The sequence below is a fragment of the Fusarium graminearum genome, chromosome 1 (assembly GCF_000240135.3).
Source record: "Fusarium graminearum PH-1 chromosome 1, whole genome shotgun sequence".
Lineage (NCBI taxonomy): Eukaryota > Fungi > Ascomycota > Sordariomycetes > Hypocreales > Nectriaceae > Fusarium > Fusarium graminearum.
This window is the reverse complement of record NC_026474.1, coordinates 5,007,100-5,031,140: the sequence shown is the minus strand read 5'-3', so window position 1 is coordinate 5,031,140 and position 24,041 is coordinate 5,007,100. Positions and strand designations below refer to the sequence as shown.

Genomic DNA, 24,041 nt, shown 5'->3' with positions numbered 1-24,041 from the left:
CACAAAACATCTTCTGTATCTCTGGTTTCTCACATCGGATAGGAAGGCTGTCCCATTCTTTGCTTATTTGTTCCTGACAATACCCTGTTAGCAATCCCGGAAGCTCCAAGGTTGTAATGTACCTACTGGTGTTACAGCGTGATCCTTAGGGTAATGCCGTCGTTCCCAAATCTTGAATTCGGTCACAGTTCTCCATTCTCTGCGCATGCATTCACTAAACGCTCCCAAATCATGCAACTGGGTCCTAGTCAGCATATTGGCGTCATCAACAGGATTCAAGCCGGGTTACCTTGAAAATAGGCTGGTTTCCATGAGCTGGATCTTCACCCATGAGTACTAAGTACGTCAAAGTTAGAATATAATCCGGGAAATGCGTTGGCATACTTACCATTAAGTGCCTCCAGGTCTTGATGGACATCATGTTCCGAATACCATGCACGCTTGCCATGGCCCAAAAGATCCTCCACCTTATCTAATTCTTCGGCTCGTCTATACTCCTTCTCGAAGGTATTATCTCCGTCGAAACTCGGTGTATATGAAACAGTGGCAAGTGCCAGGGCAACTAAATATGAACGTCAGCCAGGAGAGATGATTGCTTCAACAAGACAGCTTACAGCATTCCATTATCCCCCAAAGAACTTGATTTGGGAACTTCTTTTTCTTCCCTGGAACAATGGACTCCATGTACTTCCATACATCACCATAGGCAACATACTCAAAGACAGCGCATCCCAGGCGTTTGGCATCCCAGGGATATCCTTTCATAAACCGTGGGCGGCATGCTGGGTCTTTTTTCAGCAGTTCTTCTTGTATGTCTTTGGAGTACTGGTTTAGATCGATGACCTGGGTCGTGTGTTCCGCATCTTTGTACCGTAGGTGGAATGTGGCTTCCTTTTCGGGATCGAATGAGGGACTTAGACCCTTCTTGATCACGACTTTCTTGGTCGAGCCGTCGTCGAAGGTGACATGCCACAACGAAACATATCCTTGACCTCCCTTGGCAAGTACTTTGACGAAGTTGAACTTCAAACCGTACCACTTTCTTGACTCAATGTCTTTTCGAGCATCCGCCTGTAAGTTGCCGCTTGGATCCGGGTCATGGGCGGGTTTGGGAGTGAGCGCAAAAGCATCGATTAAGAGTGTGTCGATTTCTTCATCGGCCTGAGTAAGATGATTCCACATGTAGTCTGGAACATCATGCCAATTCAGAAGGGTAACGCTGGTATCTCCACGGAGAAGAGCAGACTTGACAGCGCAAAAATTTCGCTGTCGAATATTGCACCATTCTTTTTTTTGGTCATAGGACGCCCGCAAGTGTTTTGAGACTGGGTATCGCACAGTTTTGACTCGAATATCACGACCTCTCATATTGGGCAAGTTGTGTTGATTTGTTGTTTCTGCCAAAAACAGAGATCTCAAGGGAACATGCGGTAGTGGACGGTTGGACGGTAATAAGCTTGTCAGGCAGAACAAAGGCGCAAGACACAACTGTCTGGGCTTTGCTCAGCCCGCGAGTATAGTATTCACATAGTCCATACTGAGAACAAGGGACAAGATCGACTTCTCGAAAGAGTGTTCGATGGCGGTATTGTAAAAGGATCGAGTCCGAATTTGGATAGTCCAGGACAAAGAGGTGCGGTGATTCCGTGGTGGTGGTCTTTGGGAACTTCTTTGTTTGGCAACCTGGTGATGTCTTTGATGCTCCTGGTGGTCTATTTCGGTCGCTTTGAGCCAGGGTCGAGGGATTGATTGCGTGGCAGCTTGAAAGGTTCTTTGAAAGTTGGAAGTTTGGTTGTCATGATTGGATTCGACGAGTGGATTTGGTGTAAGTCAATCATGGTAACCAAAAATACCTACTGAAAAGTCCTGGAGGCGTATTCTCTGTCGCATTGAGATGAGATTGAAGCTGGAAATGTGGACACTCGTCGACCAACAATGAATCGGGCACCATCAAGACGAGTTCATCTCGACCATGTCATGTCAGTCCTTCTTTTTCTTTTCCTTCATCATGGGACCCAACTTGATCGACCAGGGGTCAGGGTGTGTTTACAGAGTAATCTTTTTGGTGGAGCCTCTCTCCATGAGATTTTACCCGTTTCTGTGGAACGAGGGACAGGCTAATGAACGGCTAACTAAGGCTAAGGCGAGGAAGGCGTGGGGCAGACGCCTTTAGGCTAAATTGCTGGCTTTTACCGGATGGGAAGGACCCTCTGAGAGGCTCTTTTCCATGTCCATCATGACATGAAGTAACCAACATTTGTTTGTATTCATCCGAGTAAAATCCGCAAGGTCAAGAGTTCCATGGACCGCCTGGGATATGGAGGTCCAGAATTACGCCGAGCCGGGGCAATTGACCACGTCACTGGAATTGCAATACCTACTAAGGTAGTCGGCGAATGAACTATCCATCTACAGTATGTACATGCCTGGTTAAACATTCAGGCAACTCATGTATGTATGCATCAACTATAAAAATATCCGCGCGAGTAAAACTGATGTGACAAGCATCAAAGCTGTCAATCTTTGCTTGGTCTAGTCGCGGCACTGCAGCTCATATTAATGCACGAATGAGTAGAGAGATCATTCGCAGTCAGCTCTGAGACAAGGAAGGGGGACCTGCATTGTCATGAAACAATATGGTACTGCTTTGCGAGCGACACAAGTTGAGTACATACAGATATGTACTGTGACTTTCCCTTTTTTGCTTCTTCCTGTTGCTTGCTTCATCACTCTTACACGTTGAACTGGGGTCGGTCTTGGTATGGCTTGGTTTTGCGGGGTGATATGAACCCTGGACAGAAATGGTTCTTGTACTATGTAGCCAGCGAGGTATTATTACCTACAAACTCTCGGCCAACTTATTATTTGTTTGTATGGTATGTTTCTGGTTCTAGTCTATCTATCGGATGTCTACTGTAAACATGTGGCTAGATCGTAATACATAAGGTAATTCGGGTTGTTTACCATGATGGCGCTATTGTGAATCTTAAATGAGCCTCCCTGTCGATAACACTTTATCCAGCTCAACGACAACGATAAGCGTTCAAGATTTAATTTAACCATGAGGATTCTCCATATACCGTTGGTACAAACACATGCCCAGAGAAAGGGATTTTGCAGACACATCAAGAGCGACAAGATCCTAGGACTATGCCCACCACCCGCCGGATGAATTCCCTGATACCCCACCGGAGGCGGCATTATCTTCAAAACAGAACAGAAGCCAGACGGGCATTTCCTCGCCTCGCATGATGGAGCTTGGAGATTTGCCGCCGGTATACCCAATACATTTCTTGCACACCTCTAGACTTGAAGAGTTTCACACCCTAAATGGCACGAAGAGAAGTCCCATGATACCGCAGTAACCATGCCATACCATACATGCATACCTACTACTTCCATGCAGAGTGACATTCTATGGCCGGCGAAGCAAAAACGGAGATCAAAACTAATGCAGTTTAGCATTCTTGGATTTTAAAAGGAGTCTCGTTATCAATTAATCCCTACCATGCTGCTGCTACTGCTGTCATGCCGCAGCCATGAGGGCTTGTATCATACATTCTGGGACAACAGACAGAAAACATACGTTTCTCTCTCTGCCACCATAAATACTCCTATCCCCTCCTCTGTGTTCCCATTTCTACTCCTCTTCCTTCCTTCTTCTCTTATTGTATCATCCATTTGTTCTTTAATACACAACCTCATTAAACACCGTCACAATGGTCAACGTTCCCAACATCAAGCTCAACAGCGGCTTCGACATGCCCCAGATTGGCTTCGGCCTCTGGAAGGTCGACGACAACTGCGCCGAGGTTGTCTACAACGCTATCAAGGCTGGTTACCGTCTGCTCGATGGCGCTTGCGGTATGTCTTTTCCCCTGTAGTCACGGCCACAACCAACAATACCCGTCTGGCCACTTCACGGATCGATCCGTCTCTTACAAGACAATCTTCCTGCCCCCAACGGAATCCCTGCTCATTGCCCCTCATTTTCGGTACCAATTGCCCGAGGAAACAGCCACTTTACCCCTGCAAAATTACCCCTCCACCACATGGGGAGCCTTACAATGTGGGGTGGCAGCTTCATGAAGCTCTCTTTTTAACCGGACGAGCCAAGCCAAGACCATGTGGAATCTGACTAACATGATTTGATAACAGACTACGGCAACGAGAAGGCTTGTGGTGAGGGTGTCGCCCGCGCCATCAAGGAGGGTATCGTGAAGCGAGAGGACCTCTTCATTGTCTCCAAGCTCTGGCAGACTTACCACGACAAGAAGAACGTCGAGCCCATCACCCGCCGTCAGCTCGCCGACTGGCAGATTGACTACTTTGACCTTTTCCTCATCCACTTCCCCGTCGCTCTCGAATACGTCGACCCCGAGGTCCGCTACCCCCCTGGTTGGCACTACGATGACGCCGGCACCGAGATTCGCTGGAGCAAGGCCACCAACCAGGAGACCTGGGAGGGCATGGAGGACCTCGTTGAGAAGGGTCTCGCCAAGTCCATTGGTATCTCCAACTTCCAGGCCCAGGGCATCTACGACATGCTCAAGTACGCTAAGATCCGTCCTGCTACCCTCCAGGTCGAGCTTCACCCTTACCACCAGCAGTCTGAGCTTGTCAGCCTCGCCAAGGCTGAGGGCATCGCTCTTACTGCCTACTCCTCTTTCGGTCCTACCGGCTTCATTGAGCTCGACATGGACATTGCCAAGTCTGCCTCTCCTCTCATGCAGCACGAGGTCTTCACCACCCTCGCCAGCAAGTACAACAAGACTTCCGCCCAGGTCCTTCTCCGATGGGCTACTCAGCAGGGTCTTGCAGTCATCCCCAAGAGCACCACTCCCCAGTACATGGCCCAGAACTTTGACTGCTTCGAATGGAGCATCGATGAGGAGGACATGAAGCGCATCTCCAAGATGAACCTCAACCTCAAGTTCAACAAGCCCACCAACGTAAGTTTTCACTGTGCTTCCAAAACACCCAAGTGCCAATACTGACTCTTCTCGCAGTACTTCCCCACCGAGAAGCTCTGGATCTTCGGTTAAATAATGATATGACATTTGATGAGTAAAAAGAAAGAAGCATAGGAACATGACTGTTTTTGGGATATCAGGCGTTAAATGACGATGGGCTGCATTTTGTAGAACCGCTCTCATAGAATACAAAAGACAGTTAACCCTTCCACAAAATGCTGTAGTCGCGAGGTGTGCGTGCTGTTATAATCAATGAGTTCATCAGTGACGTCGAGACACCAGTTAGCAGTCAAAGCCATCATGCGACACACAACGATTCAATGTCTCAATAACGGAATAATATGGCAAGCGGATCAAGTCAACTGCTTGATCGGATCATATATTTCTATGCTCCGTTGATGCCTTCTTTGAGTATAGATAAACAAAACTCCTTCCCTGAACGCCTTGCTTTCTATGTTGATGCCTTCCGAAATCGAATTCTTATGTTCTCACAAAAGCTACAAGACGAGTTAGTTAAAACACACTTTGGTGCGCTCTCCAGGGGTACACTTACTGGCATCAATTTGTTTGACTTGAGGTAATGTTAATCGGATCCTGTTCCTATATGCCACCGGCTCCTGCAGTTGCAGCGGGTTCCCCTCAAAGTACACCGTTGTCAAGCACTTCTTGTCGGAGAGGTACTTGGCAACCTCCTTGTAATCGCTGATAAGGTTGTAGCTGGCCCACAACTCCTCCAGCTCCGAGAGCAACTCAAGACCCTTGATACTGGTGATCTTATTATTCGAAATGTCCAGAACATGGAGCCTGGGGTTGTGTTCTAGACCCTCGAGTGACTCCAGCATATTGTGTGAGATGTAAAGTTCCTCAAGCGTAGGGACATCCTTGAGTGGTGACAGATCGCTTATACGGTTGGACTGAATACTGAGGAGGCGCAGATTAGGCATGCCACCGAGACCAGTGAGCTCAGTGATTTTGTTCTTTGCTAGCCAGAGCTCTTCGATCGCCTTAAGAGAATCGAGGTTCTTGATTTCGCGAATACGGTTCGATCCGAGCTCAAGAGACGTCAACTTGTCGAGTCCCTCCAACCCCTCGATTTTACTGATCTTGTTGGCGACAAGGTATAGCTCCTTGAGTTTCGTCAGATGGTTGATATGCTTGACATGCTTGATCTTGTTGAAACTTAGGTCGAGGCTCGTAATGTTCGTCAAATCCTCCAAGCCGCGGGTGTGAGAAATGAGGTTGTCGTAAAGATCGAGGTCTTCGAGGGTTTCAGCAAGGGCGGAAAGACCATCGATCTGCTCGATACTGTTCTGGCGGAGGCAAATGCGTGAAACTTGCTTGAAGCGCTCGAGACGCAGGGAGGAAATTGAGGCGATGCGAGAGTGAGAACACATAATTTCGTCAGTCTCGGGGTCTTCATCGTCGAGAAGGTCTGCACAGAGTTATTGGTCAGTATCTCGTTGCTGCCTACAGAACAATAAACATACCCTCATCAGCGTCAATCTTCTCTCCCTTCATAACGTTCTCTTCGTCAGAGTACTCGGAGTCGGTCATGGCTTCAGGGTTTGCCAAAGACAGCGACTTTGGGACGCGAAGCTTGCCATCCCAGCCCTTGCTATTCCTGAGGCCAGGGCTGGAGTCGCCATCTGCACGCGGAGATGGCTGTTCATCACCCGAAGGGAGTTCGATGTGGGCATGAACGTCGTTATCTTTATCGGAGGCAGGCATGGTTGCGAGTTTGTATTTGGTGTGGGGGTTTCTCAAAACAAAAGACGAAGTGGGCGATGATGTAGGTATCAAGGTAGATATTGAAGGGTCGGTAGTAGTAATGGCGGGGCAGCTGCAAGTTTGTAAGCGACTTTTGCGCCTGGTAACTTGGTGGGGGTTGGATGTTGTATGAGGCGAGAAATGTAAAGGGAACAAGGTCAACAGAAAGAGAGGTGAGGAAAACTGATGGACTAATAAGCCAGGCAGAGGTGGAAAGTGCTGATTAAAAGCTGAGAAATTATGGAATGCACGGTAAAGCAAGTAGTAGAGACCGTTTAGGTTGAGTTGGTTCCTGAGGTGGCTGAAACAAGATAATTTGGTGGGGCAGAAATGCTGATCGTTGCAACTGTATCGCTATGATATCAGCAATCACACCACGGAACACATGAGAGAATTGATCAGACAATTGCTTTGATGGTTTGTTTGAGGCTTTAAATATCAATAAAAAGGCTCAATTGACCCGGCGAAAATTCCAACAAAGAAAGGACGCATGTGTCTTGTACTTGCATGTATCAAGTAGACTAGGCATGTGCTGATAAAGACATCCACCATCGATTATATTACCCGTCCCTCCATTATCTTCTTTGACCATCACATCCCTAATCCGCACACTTGCATCCTCCTCAGATCCAGTGACAAGCGAACATGTCATAAACCCTGTACCTCTTGTGCCTAACTAGAGCATCCCACGTTTCTACATCCCTTGTCAGATGTTTTTCCTCCCATCGTCGACCACAAATGCAATGTGATGCAATGGCCCTGCGCGCTGTCGCCGTCTCATTCCCGCGCTTTCGAGCAGTTTGCGTAGGGACAAGGCCGCACATCCGCTCCAACGCAGGGAGACTTGCATTCTTGAGGCCCTCGCCAGGCTGCATACGACCCTTGCATGTTGCGCCTTTTCTCATGCCGCCGCTGCTGTTCACTGGCCTGTTCGTAGGATTGTGGTGCTGGAAGTGTGCAATGATGGTCTTGTTCCAGAATACCATTATCTACAATCCATTCTTACCGCCCAATGCGCGGAGTATGACCATTAATGAGGTTTCCCGTGACTGTGGACGTCTAACGTGGAGGGAAGAGAGAATCAGGTCGCTGGATGGCACTGAGATTGCCTTGTGTGTAGCAGATGTGCCGTCAGTACCTGAACCAAGCCCTGGCAAGACTAAGACTACCATTTATGTTCTCTACTTTCAAGGTTGGCTAATACCCTTGATCGTGTATCTTATGGTAGCTTACCAAGAACCCCAGGAAATGCATCGTCGCTACCACCAAGACTGCCAGATCTGTCCTGGATAATGCGTCGAGCTCACGAGAGTGAACCGTCAATCCATTACACCATGGTTTGCTTGAGTTACCGAGGCTTCTGGACGTCCCATGATCGACCTTCAGAACCAGGAATAGACCTGGATTCACAGGCAGCGCTACAATGGATAGCTCGATTACACGAGAGCAAGTCGGATAAAGGCGACGGAGAAAAGCCAACAGTACTCCTCTGGGGGCAGAGCATTGGCTGTGGTTTTGCGACCAACCTAGCTGCCAAAGGCGAATTCCCTCGCGATCTAACAATAGGTGGTCTCATACTCGAAACGCCATTTACAAACGTTCGAGCTATGCTTCAAGCGTTATATCCACAAACCTGGCTCCCCTACCAATATCTTTGGCCATTTCTCCGAAACCACCTGGACAGCTGGGCCAACCTCGGCATAATAGCCAAGAGGTTTCCGGAGACGCCGCCCGGCATATTCATCGTGGAAGCTGAAAAGGATGAGCTTGTGCCTGCCAATCACGGCGAGGAGCTGTTCCAGCGATGTCAACGGGTCGGACTTCCGGTGGAGCGACACAAGGTACGCGGGGCACTGCACAATGAAGCCATGGTGAGAGTAGCGGGCAAACAAGCACTTGCGCACTCCATCGTCACTGCTGTTACACAGGCACGCCGGCATGAGAGGTGAGAAAGGGGAAAGCTTCGAATAGTACAGGGAAGGAAGGAATTGGCTTGAAACTGGTCAGTCGGAGGGGCGAGTAACGTCGTCTCAAGTTCTTCTGGCGTGAATTCGGGACATGTCAGTCATCTGCAGTCGTGGATACACAAGGATGTACAGTGTGTGTGGCTTGCCATATGCCGTCACGCTCAAGGAACCGATCCCGTATAACGGGAAATGTCACCGTCGATGCCCTCAAATCTCATCCTAAACTTGAACTAAAGGGTTATTAAAACCCAGCAGACTGTACCGAGTGTGGAGGTGTTGGGAGAGCTATGCCAGGTACCTTGCCTTGGTGCCCCTTGCTAAATCATACCCACAGACCATGGAACAAGGCTAAATGGTCCACTATCAATTAAAACAGCATGGGGTTAAAGAGCAAAAAGTTGTTTGCGGTTGAGAGTGTGCTCGGAGGCGAGAAGCCATGACGTGAAGTCGTGAGGATTAGATAGATGGCTGAAAGCTTCAGCAGCCATACATGATTGACTCATCTTAATATGAGTCTCAATTGAAGCCAATTGAATCTACTAAAGCTTGCGATTCGAATGATGCAAAGAATGACGAGGCTCGGCCATTTTTTGAGAGCCTTGCAGTTCCATCATCGAGCATGCGTTATCATGCAGTCCCATGAGCTTGAAGGCTTCTGCCTTGAGAGCCCCACAATTGCTAATTGCAGAGGCGAACTGGCGGACCATGACACCCTTCGCCCGCTGTAATTCGTTACGTACCGTGTACAAAGGCGTTGAAGCTTCAATTAAAGAGGCATAAGTCAAAGTCGCTAACAGGGCCCCCTTACTTATTCAGTCCATGCTTTGCTTCTTTTTGTCCCAGCCCCTTTTCTTTGTGACTCCCATCCCCCATCCGATCCCTGGACATCCCCTGTAAAGTTCCAACGACAGACGCCTGGAGTCAATTAAAATGCCTAGTTAAGGATCACGTGCATCCGTGTCAATATCGCGACGCCCCTACGCGTACGGGCACCCACCGGCATGCGCGTCGGACTACGACTTATCACCAAGACCAAACAAGGGCTGACTCGCCTTCATGCAATGGATGATTAGGGATGATCTATCAGCGGGGGTACCTCTACATCAGGCAGCCCATGGTCGCACGGGGCAAGCCTCGCAGGTTATAAAGATGCTGTCTTTTCTCCCATTCCGTAGCCTTTTCCTCGTATCCTGAGACGAATCAGAAGAGTGATCGCTTTGTAAAAAAAATTAAAAAAAAATCACTATTTGAACCTAAGGTAGGTTTCAATCTTTATCGGAGGTGATCTTCTTCCGGCGTTTTATCATCATCGTCTGCCTCATTCTTTTCATTGTTGCCTCGTTCCATCTCTGCCTGCTCTGCCACCCACCACATTATCGGCCAGCAAGTATAAAAGCAACGGAAAATCCTATCGTTTTAATAATACAAAAATTCGACTTTTATTCGAAATCTTCTTCACAGCTCATCAAAATGTTCTCCACTTCCAGACGACACGAGAGCTCAACCAAAAGCTTCTCAAAAGGCCACAAGGCAAGCAAGTCCAGTGCATCATTTAGCAAAGATAGTGGAATTTCCAAGCGAAAACATGAGTCTCGCCACTCACGTCGACCAACCATGACTTCCATGACCAGCACCAGCGGTGATACTACGATGGGAGAGTAAGTTAATCGCTATTGTTTATCCTCATTACAATTTCTTACAAACATTAGCAACATGGCTTCTCCTATCGTCACTCTTGTCGTTGGTAGCGAACAACGTCTCTTTGCTGCCCACGAAGATGTTCTTTCCAACAGCCCTTTCTTCAACCATGCTCTACGAAATGGATACATGGACTCCGCCAGCAAACGCATCTCGCTTCCCGATGAAGAGCCAGAGATCTTTAGTTCTGTTCTTGAGTTCTTATACAAGGGCGACTACACACCTCGCCTCGTTCACAACAAGCGTCGAAACTCTTATGAACTCGAGACAGCGAGTGAAGAACAGCGTGCTGCTGTCGAGAGCACTGTTTATCATCGTGGTATCGACGGCGATCTTCTCAAGGACACCGTCATCTATTGTGCAGCCGAGAAATACGGCCTCGATGAGCTCAAGAAGATATCGCTGCGAAAACAAGGACTCCGTATGTTTTCTTCTCTCGTTTGCATTCCCTCACTTACAATTATACATAGAATCTGGAATCCAGTGCAGCACTATTCTGGCATCAGCCAGATACGCCTATGCCAACACTCCTGACACAGACTCTAAACTCAGAGCTCACTACCTCGCCCTCATCATTCGCTCCCGCAGCACCTTCAAGAGAAGTGGAACTATGCAACTCGAGATGTACAACGGCGGCACTCAACTCTTCTTTGATCTTTTTGTCGCTCTCTGTAACCACGTCGACGACATCTCGACTGCACAGTGAGTCTCGGCCTTATTATCAAGCCTTGATCATTGAACTGATGCATCATAGAAACACTCCTCGCTCAAACCGCCACTCCTAATACCGATACCTTCAACATGTGGTCTTCCTTCCTTTCTCTTTTCTTTTTGACTTTAATGAAACACGATTTTCCTGATACAAGGTCCTGGCTTTACGGAATTGGCCAATACCATAAAACTAAAGAGAATACCTGCGTTTGGAGTTTTGGTGCTGCTTGCTTATTCACGGCGTTTCAATGGCCGTAATCTGGCGTGGAAATTTCTTTTTGTACAAATACCCTTCTTACCAGCCCCCAGAGGGCTCCTTTTCTTGATGCACGGGGTTTTCGGGTAGATGATCTCGCTCAAAGCGAGCCAGTTGGGTTGGTTGGGATTTTTCACGATGATTTTTGTGTTAAGGATACCAAGATTGTCGTCTGTGATGGATGGATGAAAAACTGTATTATTATTCACGACGCTCTTTTGGATGAGCTATTGCAAAGAGAGCGAGCTTTCAAATAAACTTCACGTCTTGAAACCACGCCTTGCCCGGTATCGTAAATTGAGTGATAACCAAAAGTTCCCAATAAGAAAACAAACTCAACTCTACATCCATCAAGGTTTATCCAGCGCGCCCAATCACATCATGGAACATGTGTCACTAGATTACTTACAATGGAAGAGATCCCCGGCAGTGATTCACGTTGGGGGATAAGGTGCGATCTAAAACATGTGAGTGAAGCAAGCGAGCCATGCAGACCACAAGCGTGCAGTGCGGGGGTATCGACGTGGCTTCGGATTCGACAGAAAAACCAGCCTAAGAATCTCAAAACGCCATCAAAAGTAAACAAATACCTGCAAGTACAGGCTTGTTTGTAATGTATCAACAGTTGGGGGCAGAGAGGCATGAGGTGCAGCGCGAAACCGCAAGATGCAAGGGTGGTGCACGCTGTTGTGCTTGGCCGTGAATATGGCGCAAAGATAACATCAAGAGGTAAGGAGGTCAGGTCGACTCAATTACGAGCTTCGGCCGAAGAAGCAAATACAATAGATATCGTGGGAACTGGTTCATGATTTGTTGACGCAGACATCATCCTGACGATTGTGATATCTATACACTGTCTACTAGGGTGTTTTCATAGTAGCAATGGCAAATCTAGAGAAACATGCTAAGCTTTCACGCTTGTCGGATCATGTATCTCACCCAATAATTTCCCTCGATAGCCTCACCTCACAGTCCTGTCCCGGGGAAAGCTCCCTTTTTAGACAACACCACGATGCCTCGTTCCCGTGCGATATAGCCTTTCATAAGATCCTAAGAAAAATGTGTGTTAGTGACTCATATGTTTTTAAGGCTGTAATGGAGGGGAGTGTGAGTAAACATAGCGAGTGCCCCAGGCAGGCAATCAATTAAGGCAGCATTTTGGTGACGAGTATATAGTCAAATGACTGCCACGCGGATACTCAAGCAACCACTTTCGTATTTTCAACCAGAAACAACACCGGATTTAAGAGGCAGCCATCGCCTGGTCAAGCAAAAAAGGACATGATAACTTACCTTGTAAATCATGTTGGCCAGCATGCACTCGACCTCATCCGGATCAACCAAATGACCACTGCCCATACTAATGGCAGCCTGAAACTCGGCTACAGGAATTCTGGTACGACGAACCGGGGCTGCGTCTGCCTCTTTTGCTTCATCAAACCCACCAGCGATGAAGACCTTACGTAGCAGGTTACGCAAGGCAATATCTCGGCCTCTCTCGAGGGTCAGGTAGATACGTCGCTTAACAAACTCGGCTTCCCCACGCTGTAGTGCCTGATCAAAGGCCTGTAGGTTGCCAGTCTTGATGCAGGTAGCCAAAGGGAGGAAGAGGTCCTGAAGTCGCGGGTAGTTCTCAAGGAGCGCTTTGGTGGGAAGGACGTGGCTGGTGAGAAGACGGCAGGGAATGAGGTAGGTAAGGATTCGTCTATGACCAAGTCAGTAAATATCGCTGAACGGCAGTGGCCTGTACTTACTCAGATTGCGGGTAAGCGTCCTTATGGCATAATTGCCATGCTTCATTAAGGTGGGATTCGGCCTGGAAATAATATCAGAGTTGTCCGCCTATGAGCAAGGATATGCTGACCTTGATGTAGTTCTCCTCCAGGAAGAGTAAAACACCCTCGTAAAACTTAAAGGTCACTCTCTGAGATTTGGGGAACATCTCAAGTGGTGGCATGTCTCCTTTGTCATTGTAAACAGCCAGCGTCTTGAGAATGGTTCTTGACAAGGAGGCTGAGTTCAACTTGAAGTACGTCTTGAAGAGCAGATTGATGACAAAGTAGATTCCCCATTTTCGTGATTCTTCGAGTGGTGCTCTGATTGTAATTGTAATCAGCCATAGTGCATTTACTCAAGTATGATAAACATACCTATCGTTCAAACATAGAGAAAAAATACGCTTGAGGTGTCCTTCGCAGTCCCTCAGTTGAAGCTGTTTGTCTGTTTCAGGGTCAAAGTCGTCCGATATCAATGAAGCTCCAGGGCCAGTATCAAATGCTTTGGCTCGACGCTCCTCGTCAGATTTAATCGCAAATAACCGCAGGTACTTGCCCACCATGTAAAGAGATGGGATAGTCCACGCTTCGAAACCGTGTGAGTTGTATCCGCGGATGAGTACTGAGGTCAGTTCCTTCCATGCCTCGTACACTTTCGTCCATGAAGACTACGTTCTGAATTAGCAGGACTCTGACAATAGGCTCGGTTTCTAACCTTTCCGCTTTCACCCGCTAGGATCTCAGAAACAGCTTTCCAGTATGAAGTGTATACCTCAACCCAACCCGTTGTCTCATCATGATCCAGTTTCCGTTTATGAGCTGTGCTCGACTTGATAAAGTGTTTGATGTCGCCTTTGACACTGTGAGAATTCGTGCTACGCCATACAGCCATCAGTCTCTGGGGGTCATCTGCTGGAGGAACAGGTGAGAGGGTTTGGGCAAGTTTATATCCATTGCGTAGTGAGTGCGCCTCGGCGAACTGTTGGAAAGTAGTGTTCATTGTTATTGGTATTAGACACGCGCTGCGTCTTTAGGTGAGAGCTTTAGCCGCAATTAATTTTAAGTATAGACACAAAAATCCGGGAGAAAATAGCGTGTAGTCACTGCAGTGGTTCAACGCAACATCTGTTTCTGAGATGTGCTGGTAGAATGCGAAAGTTGTAGTAAATCAAGTCGATACCAGCCTCATTCTATCGTTGAAGTCACCTTCATTCACGTCCTTCCATCACAACTTCTTTGCAAAAGCACGTGACCCTTTTGGTGGGTCACCTGGGCTGCGGTTGCTTGGCTCGCTTTAGCCTACATCTCTAAACATTTAACGCTATACCTAATTAAACCTTTAATTTTCAAGATCAATATAAATTTACCAACTGTAATATAGAGACAGTATTTAGCTACAGTATATTTAGATATTAAATTTTAAAATAAAAGGTAATAGTTAATAGATATTAAAAGAAGTAAATATCTCTTTATTAATTATTAATAAAGTTACTATACTCATTAAGTAAGTAGACTTTATTAGTTTACACACTTATCTTACCTATTATTAACATTTATCTAGGTGCAGTTTACAATAGGAAATATCTCTCTTCTATGCGTCTCTAAAAACCAAAAAGACGATGGCCTCGCTCGGATTCGAACCGAGGACCTTTTCCAGTAGTTTGTCGCCGCCGCCGCCGCCAATGTTGGCGTGTCGCCGCCGCCAGAGTTTGTGTCGCCGCCGCCGCCAGAACTGAAAGGAAACGCTCTACCGCTGAGCCACCAGGCCTTTTTTTTTTGTTGAGAGCTATGCTGACATTTACGAGGTATATAACTTAGGCTATGCGCAACTATCTGGTAATTGGCAGGCCGGGCGATGTCTATTTTCCTGCCAGCTGACACTGCACTGCACTGACACTGCCTTGCCCCTGAGCCAGAACTTGCCCTTACTCTATAGCTATCGAGGTAGAATTAACAGCCGCATCTTTGAAGTTATATCCAAGATGTTGATTGACCGTGTTGCGACCCTGATGGTAGCTGTGGGCCAGTGGTTTAGAGGGAGCTACTGCCTAATCTGAAGTGCAACTGACCCCTTTTCCAGCAAGAGTCAACTCCATGCACTTTGGATCGGAATTGATTCAAAAACCAAGTCGTCAAGTCTCTGCCAGTGTTTTTATTTCTTTATACTGGAATTACACTAACTAATTGGCGCTTTGATTGTATCTTGACATGATGGGAACACTCCAGGGAAGGAGGACTGTCACTCCTCAATCTCTATTGAGCGTGAGGTATAGCTTCATAATGCAGCAATACAACAGAAACTCCAAATCTAAATGTTATTGAATTGCTAGATTACCATTGCATTCAGAAATGTCCCGGTTACTAACAGAGGCTGCCCAGCTGGAATGCACAAGGGTGACACTCAGTATTTACAGGCTACCTACATACTGAACAACATAAACTGTATACATCAATTAAATAATTATCTCCTAGCAATACTTACTGTGATATGTATTCAATTATTACTTATGTTGAAATTGAACGTGAGGTTGTCAGTTATCCAAAATGGCTTCAGGGGTAATCGATGCACTCCACATCACTCCGTACAAGTGTGCAAACTCGAGATCATACTGACTCGAATAACATAAAGGGATCAAGAGAATAATGCTATTGTAATATTATGGTGGACTTATTTCTGACAAGAATTAATTGATGTGACTTTTGATGTAGAGGACCAGTTGAGAAATTGCGTTGGGGCGGGACTGGTTGTTGCCTGCCATAAACTGGGAAGGAGCTGGTCGCCGTATAAGTTGGAAAGGAGCTGGTCGCCGTGTAAGTTGGGAAGGAGCTGGGAAGGAGCTGGGTCTGGTAGACATGCCTAGGATTTTGTTCTACCAGATTCATTAAACAACAACAGACAGATTGTTTTTTTTTCTTTTTTCTTTTTTAAAAAATGAGTCTTTCTACATCTCGAGTTTGGAGGGGGGAGGTTGGTGATGCCTTCGGGCTACCTTTGCTCAATACCGATGGGATGGCGGTCGGTCCATCCACTGGTGAGTATCGGTCCTTAGACGCAGCTAAGGATGGCAGTGACGATCGAGCTTCCAATGAGCTCTCGATGAGAAACGACGTCAGCTTAGAGACGGCCGACGATACGGACGACGATACGGTCGACGATACGGACGACGATACGGTCGACGATACGGACGACGATACGGTCGACGATACGGTCAACGATGAACCAGTCGAACAGCCGAACATTCATGCCACTGCCGAAGCATGGATTCAAGCGTTCGATAAACTAAACCCGGTTTCAGATCCTGATGCTGATTTACAGAGATTCGAGGACCTTACACGCACCTTGATTACACGGCTTTGTCAAGAAGCTCGGTCTGGACGTTTTGCTGACTGGCTCAAGATTGCAACTGACAAAAGAGAAATGTCTTTCGAGATGAAGAGCGCACTGATCAATGCTAACGCTGACAAGTTAGCTGATCACATTCTTCGCCATATCCCTCGGAAGACAAAACAACTTCTTGGGAAACGAGATCTACAGCCCTTCGATCTTTTAAGCTTGCCAGAGTTCCCACCTGGCTGTCCTTATAGTATCGTCTATTTCGATATTGCTGTACAGGTTGGTATTGCTAATATCGAGAGTCGGTATTCACGACTCTCTCTAGGTAGAACAATGAAACCCATCAAGTCTTGTTCGAGATATAACCACTTGATGAAAACAAAGGTCTACCTTGGCTCAAGTTCAGATAAAGAAGGGGGATGGAATCGTCTGCGGGTCCATGAAAAGGAAGCAAACCGCGAGAGTGGTAGGTCAAACATGCACTATGACTTTACTCGTCAAGCAGATGTCGTTACCAATTTCCGCATCGGTGCACTTTTTCCTCCTTCATCAGCGCTCAGTGAAGGTATTGACTTGCTGCTTCCTGAACTCTTGGAAGGTATTCTTATGGTCTATCTCGGAACATACCATGTGAGTTATCTCACACCGCTGTCTGATGGTAATATGTTCCATACAGCTTCTTCCTACGAACTAGTCGGAAGAATGCGCCTAAACCTATCGGTCCCAGACTTACATAGGAACACCTTGAACATAGCATGGCCAATCCTACAGGCCGGTAGTTACAGAGAGTTCAAGGTAGACAGATGGCAGATCGCAAGAATGGCTGATGCACTAGGACTCCTAAAAGCAGAAGTTCATCTCGACGAACATGATGACCAGCAGTTCATAGCTGCTTTAGAAGCTATACGGTCCAAGACACGTGTCTCATCGGCAGAACTCGAGATCCTCTTAGCAAAAGGCGGAGCCAGTAACCCAAATTATGAGCCTCCAAGTCCTAATAACGAAGTGCACGAGCGTGCAGAGCTTCAGCGCGAGCGTACAGAGCGTGCAGAGCGCGCAGAGCGTGTAAGGCGTGCAAAGCGTGCAAGGCGTGCAGAGCGTGCAAAGCGCGGGCGTGCAGAGCGTGCAGAGCGTGCAAAGCGCGAGCGTGCAGAGCGTGTAGAGCGCAAGCATGCAGAGCTTGTTGAGCGTGAGTATCAACGTATAATGCATGAGCGTGGGCATCATGAAGAGCTTTCACGCAACGGTCAAGGCGTGTTCAATAACAAAAGGAAGCTTGCCCCGGAATCTGTTGACTATAATGAACGCCATAAGCGTCAACGATGAAACAGACAAGAATCGTGGCTTACGCTACGAACTGATCCAATGCTTGACATGCGGCATTAATGACGATCAACGATCTAATGCTTGATATGCGGCATTGAAAAGGATCAAAAATCCAATGCTTGATATGCGGAATTGATGGACCAATGATCCGATGCTTGATATGCGGTATCAAGGATCGTTGGTTCAGTGCTTGATATGCGGCACAACAGGGGACGAGTTTGAGAGGTGAGATGTTGTGCGTCGAGGCTTTTTCTTTTGCTCACACTTTACAGTTAGGTCTCCAACCGGCGTTTAGTCAAACCTTCCAAACCAGTCTGTACAAGATTGGCCGGCAGGTACAACGGGCACGATTCAGTAAATCGAACAATTCGGCAACCACACTCTAAACTTTCGATTCGTTATTGCCGCCGAAGGGTTCTGCGATCAACTGCACTCTGGGAGCAACAACCAAGAGTCGATTCTGCCCTACGTTGATGTCACAATATTATCCAGCCGCCGTCGACTTGTTCTCGCAAATATTAATGGAGAATGAGGAGGTCCAGTCCTCGTTACTCGTTACTCTGCCGCACTTCATCTCAAGTTAACGAGATGCGAACAGACGTCCTACATCCTCTTCATTGCATGATTCAACTCCACAATTACCGTTCAGCGCACCCCAAGCATCGACGGAAGCATGTTGGGGCTGTGGCTGCCTTCGAAATCATAGAGATGCAGCAATCCCTTCCTATAGAACTTGACGATCGAAGCTAGAGTTACTGCTGCTAGGCTATGAGGAAACACTGAATGCAGATGTCTCACCATATGGCGTCCTATTTCCTTTCGGGTTCAACTTGGACGCCTCCGCCAGATCGACTTCACCATTTCTAGGTCGATGGCATCAACAATTATTTCAGTCCTGAAGCACTACGCATAAGTGCATATTAAGAATGGCGCGACCACAAAAGTCTTATACATCTCGGATCGTCTTTCGTATGTCAGAGCCCTCGATTCCGACGACGGGTTACATAGCCTCTCATTCAATGTGGGCGTTACAAGGAACTACCCGAAGATTTCGAGAACTCATCCTCGTTGAAGCAACTATCTATACAAGCGGTATAGGCGCGGTAATGTGTGTGCTTCCATGGAGGTTAGCGCTTCCAGACGTGAGGCGAAATCCAACCGTCGATCGGCACAACGGAACGGTCACTTTAACAGTACAATAGAACGCATAATAGAATGAGCTCCCATGATAACCGAAAGAGGTTTTGCCTCACGGCCCGCGAACAAAACGGCAAATATACAGACTTTCTGGGTACAGAACCATATCTCGAATATATTCGAACTCGCCGAAATTCATCTCATCCAGGTGAATGAGTTGGGAAACACGACCACCCGAACAAGTAATTGATAAGGCAGCATCGGCAGATGAACGAGATGATTCTGAACACAAACACGTACTATATTACTCGATGGACAAAGACTTCTGGACATCTGCTTATACATTCAAAGGACTCACCGCGAGCCTGTATCTAAAGAGTGACAGACCCGGCCGAGAACAACATCACCACATCGCATTACCCTATCTTCATTTATCTGGCAGTCTACATATCTTGCCACTATCTGTTTTTCGACGAAGGTACTACTCTCTCAGAATTCATTGTTGACTTGATGGCTTCAAACCGCCGTCGGTATTCCAATACAAGGCCCTGAATCGCCCGGATGAAGGCGAAATGTACGAAGCGTCGCAGGCAGGAGAATCGCTGTCCTCCTTTTTCGCACAGCCCAAGGACTGTTCCCGGGGACTGCTTAACATCGTAGTCGAAAGGCTACTGCAATGTACAACTATGGTACAACAAAGAACTTGCTATATCGGTTTCACATCTCCCGCGGAGAGCCTTCCATATGGCGCCGTCCAGCGCTCTTTTCATGATACTCTAAGCTTGTCGCATGTCTTGTAATCAGACTGGACCTCGACAACGAAACTTGCGTTATGGAAGCCCTTTAAGAGCATTGAAGGCACCAGGACCACCACCAACACACGAATCCATGGAAGCAGGGTTATTTGCACAGCTCGGACGCATTGGCGATTTACTCCCTGAGCCAAACTGCGAGACCAATACTGGGTGTTTCCCACGCAAGGGTAGCACAGAGCGGCGATTACAACGATCATCCGCGATACATACACCCATGAGATGGAATCATCAACACGAATGGCTATGTGTGTACAATTCAGAGATAGGGACAGTTTAACTACTCAACTCTGACGCAAGTTCCCGACTCACCACCACACACTCGCATTCCAAGGTATGAACGCTATTATCACGATAATGTAGCGCCTAAAAAAGGGACATCAACGAACGTAGTTGTCCACTTGCACATTAACTTATCAGAAGATGGCCTCACAAAACACGACTAGGACAGAAGCCAGAGACAGTCTTACAAGTACAGAGGACACGGACGCGACCATTTATGATTCGCTGAAATTCATGCACTAGCAGAATATAGAGAACTGTACTCCACGATGACGACACCAACTCCAAGAAAGGGATATCAGATCAAATACAATATCCCAAGGACACTTCATTCCAGACCCAGGGCTTAAATCAAGCAACGTCAGCCACGGAACAACCTCTACTGACAGGGTTGATAGAAGGAATGCAACAGAAAGGCTCCACCGACGAGGAGATTTCTGTCTTATAAGACCATGTCCACGACTGAATGCTTATGGCGCTCTTTTCAGCAGTACCAGCATATATTCGGCCTATCACACCTTCATCAGTTATATTGACTTGAAAAGTATACTACCATGGCCTCGATGAGACACCTTTTGACCAACACAAGTGTCTACATCCCTGCAGACATGCCCAAAAACACGAAGTGGATCTCTACAGCTCTAGGGTTTTTGACTCAATTGGAGTTACATGATTACTGCGCGCTCGACGATCTTCTCGGTAGCAATGGGTATCTCCTGTAACTGATTACTCTTTGAGTATCTCGAGTTGAAGATCTGTGGATAGAGAAACGTGGCCATCATCGATCGACTTCTGAGAAATCGCCAAAATACACCATTATCTCAGATTGTCTTCTTCGCGGTGGTATTCACAGACACATTTTCTGTGATCGGTACCGACAGAACCTTACGTACAAAGCCAGAGCTCCAGATGGCTACCCATATGGGGGCAGATTTTCGTTTCCGCGAAATCACATCTCATATCTAAGAAGATGACTAGGGTCGATGCTGCCAGTGCCTAAAAACTCCCACAAAGGAAAAACACAACGTGCTGTTGGATCTCGGTATGAAGAAGTTGGATAGGTCAATGAATCAAACGTCTTTTGGCCTCTCCGCACCAACTATGGCTGGCCTTCCTTTCGCTTCATAGTATCGAGACCATCTTTCCAGATGAACATTGGCTCGACACCGCACACCGCACACTATTCGGGGATTCCGGTTCTTTTCGACGTCTAGCGAAGACCCTTGATGATTTCTGGTACGCTGGAGCATGTCCTGCACAATTCTCCAATGCCCGTCACGATACTAGAGGACGGGACATCTTTACATCCAGCTAGGAATTGGCCTGTTCATCAGTTTCAAGAGAGCAAGTCTATACATGATCTTGTTGCCACGTCACGCCTTTACCTTCCTGTTCTTGAAAAAAAGTCCACAGTGGACCTCTTAGTATGGCACTCTCACAAACCTAACGCACACAAAGCTGACAAGATACTAGAAGCTTGCCAAGGTTCTTTAATCCCTTGGATGAGCACCATTCTGCTTCGCCACCACGGTCGGTACACATACAAGGGCTCGAGCTTACGTCAATAAAATCTAACAGTTGACCAGCCTGTGCATCAACAGGACGGTGGCAACAAGTAAGAGAGACACGCCGCTTTCCATCCCCACGAACATAAAGTCAGATTCGCCCCTACCGCTCGAGATAGACTCAGATACTCAGAGACCACATACCATACGATCATGATCGTCCTGCCAGAAAATGCTACGGCATACCGGCGCTCATTCCCGAATACATGAGTCCTATACACGAACTTCACCAAGCTATGCCTGGGTTTGTCGTCGTACATCATACCGCGACTAGCGTACCTAGTGTCCAATATGACTACCTTACCAAGGCAGTCCATCGAATCACCCAAACCTTCATAATACAGGCGATATCCTCGCAACAGGGGAGACATTATACCTATTGCAGTTTTCTGAGGATTTCCCCTCGGGTATATTCGACACCAGGCTCTCTGCTTTATGACCCAGAGTCAAATCGCATCTCTTTGTCCCTTTTCCATGCGGCATAGTTCTCTTCATTATGCTAACCACAAACGTTTCCTTGCGGAGAAGACACGGAATCATGATTAGACGAAATGAAAACAGAACACCAGACACTGCAGATTCCCATAACATCAAGTGAAATATGGGACTGCACCAATGCATTGCCGACTCTTGTGGGTAGGTGTGCACGAGAGAGGGGATGCGTAATCAGCTAACTTTTCGCAGAATCAATATAACTTATCGTTGCTCCCATGCGCACTAGAGTGTTTAATTATCTAGTGCTCCTAAAGAGTCTCCAGCTTTGCCACTCAGAATTGGTGGTCGGATCAACAACACCTTGATCCTTGTCAAGGTCATAGTTACAAAGGCGGACCCCATGATCGTCTACGAATATGGCGGGCGCACGATGCAGTTTCCCTCGTGCTGAACAAGACTCTTTCTCGCATATCGGCTCTTACTTCTCCTGCCTCTTCAGACATCCAGCACACCGCGATTTCTAAGGGATCGTATGACCGCAATGCCGGCGACCGAGCTCAAGAATACGGTAACTGGCATTGGTTATACCCTATACCATCGTACCCCGCATCCCATCATAACATAAGTGACAAAAACCATAATCCTTCTGTTCCGCAGCCCGCTGATCAAGCAGACTGTTTTGGTGAGAACACGAGAGTATAGACATCCACGGTTGTCATTCCCAATTCCACTATCTGGGTTTCCCACAAACTATACAGAGAGACCGTCAAGATCCGTCGCCCACATATGGCTTCAGCGTCATCTCAGGAACGTTTCTAGTCTATGATAACCGTCTACCAGAAAAGTGGCTTAGCGATCTTGATATGAAGGAAGCGTCAGAGACGCCCATGAGTTAATGAAAATCGTCGACCACTCAATTTTCAAAATCAATGCCCAATATACAGCGGCATCGGTAGAAACGCAGTCGCCTACAAACACACTGGAAGCAGTCAATATAACACTGACTTTAGCTCTGCAAAGACCACAGCTATTTCACGAATTCATTGGAATAAAATGTCAACACCAGCTCCAACTCTTCTCTGTGCACGCTTCATCTCACCACCCGCATTTGCAACCCGGATTCTCAGAACTACGGGCTAAGGAGTCCTTGACTGATGACTTGCTCAAACCCTAAACCGCAAATTCTGAGCTGAACCTTGCGACATAGGTCTTGAGCTTTCAGGACAGACTGATGCCAGCCATGTTGTCTCAACTCAACCACAACATCTCGGTTATGATAGAAGCGAGAGCGATCATTCTCTGCATTCCTCCACGATATCATCTATAAGACTTTCCGCTGGACGACCAGGACGAGACACCTGCCATACTGCTACAGCATAGCATGGGCTAGGGGCGATAACGGCCGGCTTACATTGCACAAATCACTCGCAAATTTCCCTGCCATTTGCATTGATTCAGCCACTATCGCCCGCTTTACAGATACCCATCGCCGTCTTTCCTAATACAAGATTATACCATATCGACGGTAATTAGCATGATCGATATTTCCGGAATTCTTCCTTCATTGGAGTTCTTCCCGGGCCTTGCAACTACTTGTCTCGAGGGGGGATTCTCCCATGGTCTGAGCAGACCTGGCATCAAGGCTCCGTTTGAGGCTATCATCAAATGACCTTGACAGTACCCGAATCGAGTAGGACAATATACGCATCACTCGTCCAAGCTATGGACCTACAAGGTCATTATACTGAAAACGAATCTTCAGCAAAACCAGTGTGCTGTTTGAAATCCGGTGTTACAATGGAGCATATCAACGAGAAGGATTCGTCGTCCTGATTCAACCGCTATGCAAAAAAGGAAAGAGTTGATGAAGAGTTGTTGGAATGGTTATGGAATGGTTTGGGAAGGAAAGGACATGGAGATGTAGGCGAATGTTTGGGATTTTGAGGTAGGATCGATCAGTCGGGGATTGGGCATGTGGAGGCGCATAGGGGCTTCTCGACTCA

The 24,041-nt window shown here is 47.2% G+C and overlaps 7 protein-coding genes and 1 non-coding gene across 8 annotated transcripts; 4 read left to right on the top strand and 4 right to left on the bottom strand.

The window, feature by feature from the left end:
* Window positions 1-265: 265 nt before the first annotated feature.
* On the bottom strand, window positions 266-1,182 carry FGSG_11962 (uncharacterized protein; the record flags this gene model as incomplete). Its single annotated transcript, XM_011319031.1, has 3 exons — window positions 266-336; window positions 389-562; window positions 615-1,182. 3 exons carry the CDS (start codon window positions 1,180-1,182, stop codon window positions 266-268), a joined length of 813 nt encoding a protein of 270 aa, XP_011317333.1.
* A 2,140-nt stretch (window positions 1,183-3,322) lies between these two features.
* FGSG_01523 (NAD(P)H-dependent D-xylose reductase) lies at window positions 3,323-5,185 on the top strand. Its single transcript, XM_011319030.1, has 3 exons — window positions 3,323-3,864; window positions 4,159-4,952; window positions 5,010-5,185. The coding sequence occupies exons 1-3, from the start codon at window positions 3,720-3,722 to the stop codon at window positions 5,043-5,045; spliced, it is 975 nt and encodes a 324-aa protein (XP_011317332.1). The 5' UTR covers window positions 3,323-3,719; the 3' UTR covers window positions 5,046-5,185.
* A 268-nt stretch (window positions 5,186-5,453) lies between these two features.
* Window positions 5,454-6,701, bottom strand: FGSG_01522 (phosphatase 1 regulatory subunit SDS22; the record flags this gene model as incomplete). Its single annotated transcript, XM_011319029.1, has 3 exons — window positions 5,454-5,470; window positions 5,527-6,405; window positions 6,461-6,701. The coding sequence occupies 3 exons, from the start codon at window positions 6,699-6,701 to the stop codon at window positions 5,454-5,456; spliced, it is 1,137 nt and encodes a 378-aa protein (XP_011317331.1).
* A 942-nt stretch (window positions 6,702-7,643) lies between these two features.
* Window positions 7,644-8,689, top strand: FGSG_01521 (uncharacterized protein; the record flags this gene model as incomplete). Its single annotated transcript, XM_011319028.1, has 2 exons — window positions 7,644-7,852; window positions 7,933-8,689. 2 exons carry the CDS (start codon window positions 7,644-7,646, stop codon window positions 8,687-8,689), a joined length of 966 nt encoding a protein of 321 aa, XP_011317330.1.
* A 1,488-nt stretch (window positions 8,690-10,177) lies between these two features.
* On the top strand, window positions 10,178-11,190 carry FGSG_01520 (uncharacterized protein; the record flags this gene model as incomplete). Its single annotated transcript, XM_011319027.1, has 4 exons — window positions 10,178-10,365; window positions 10,417-10,826; window positions 10,876-11,107; window positions 11,160-11,190. The coding sequence occupies 4 exons, from the start codon at window positions 10,178-10,180 to the stop codon at window positions 11,188-11,190; spliced, it is 861 nt and encodes a 286-aa protein (XP_011317329.1).
* A 1,148-nt stretch (window positions 11,191-12,338) lies between these two features.
* FGSG_01519 (COP9 signalosome complex subunit 12) lies at window positions 12,339-14,147 on the bottom strand (the record flags this gene model as incomplete). The annotated part of the gene is made up of 6 exons (XM_011319026.1): window positions 12,339-12,422; window positions 12,666-13,077; window positions 13,127-13,188; window positions 13,237-13,468; window positions 13,523-13,815; window positions 13,863-14,147. 6 exons carry the CDS (start codon window positions 14,145-14,147, stop codon window positions 12,339-12,341), a joined length of 1,368 nt encoding a protein of 455 aa, XP_011317328.1.
* A 620-nt stretch (window positions 14,148-14,767) lies between these two features.
* FGSG_20523 lies at window positions 14,768-14,915 on the bottom strand. The gene has a single exon. It is a non-coding gene; the product is annotated as a tRNA-Sec (tRNA).
* A 1,164-nt stretch (window positions 14,916-16,079) lies between these two features.
* FGSG_01518 (uncharacterized protein) lies at window positions 16,080-17,807 on the top strand (the record flags this gene model as incomplete). Its single annotated transcript, XM_011319025.1, has 1 exon — window positions 16,080-17,807. One exon carries the CDS (start codon window positions 16,080-16,082, stop codon window positions 17,805-17,807), a length of 1,728 nt encoding a protein of 575 aa, XP_011317327.1.
* Window positions 17,808-24,041: the final 6,234 nt, after the last annotated feature.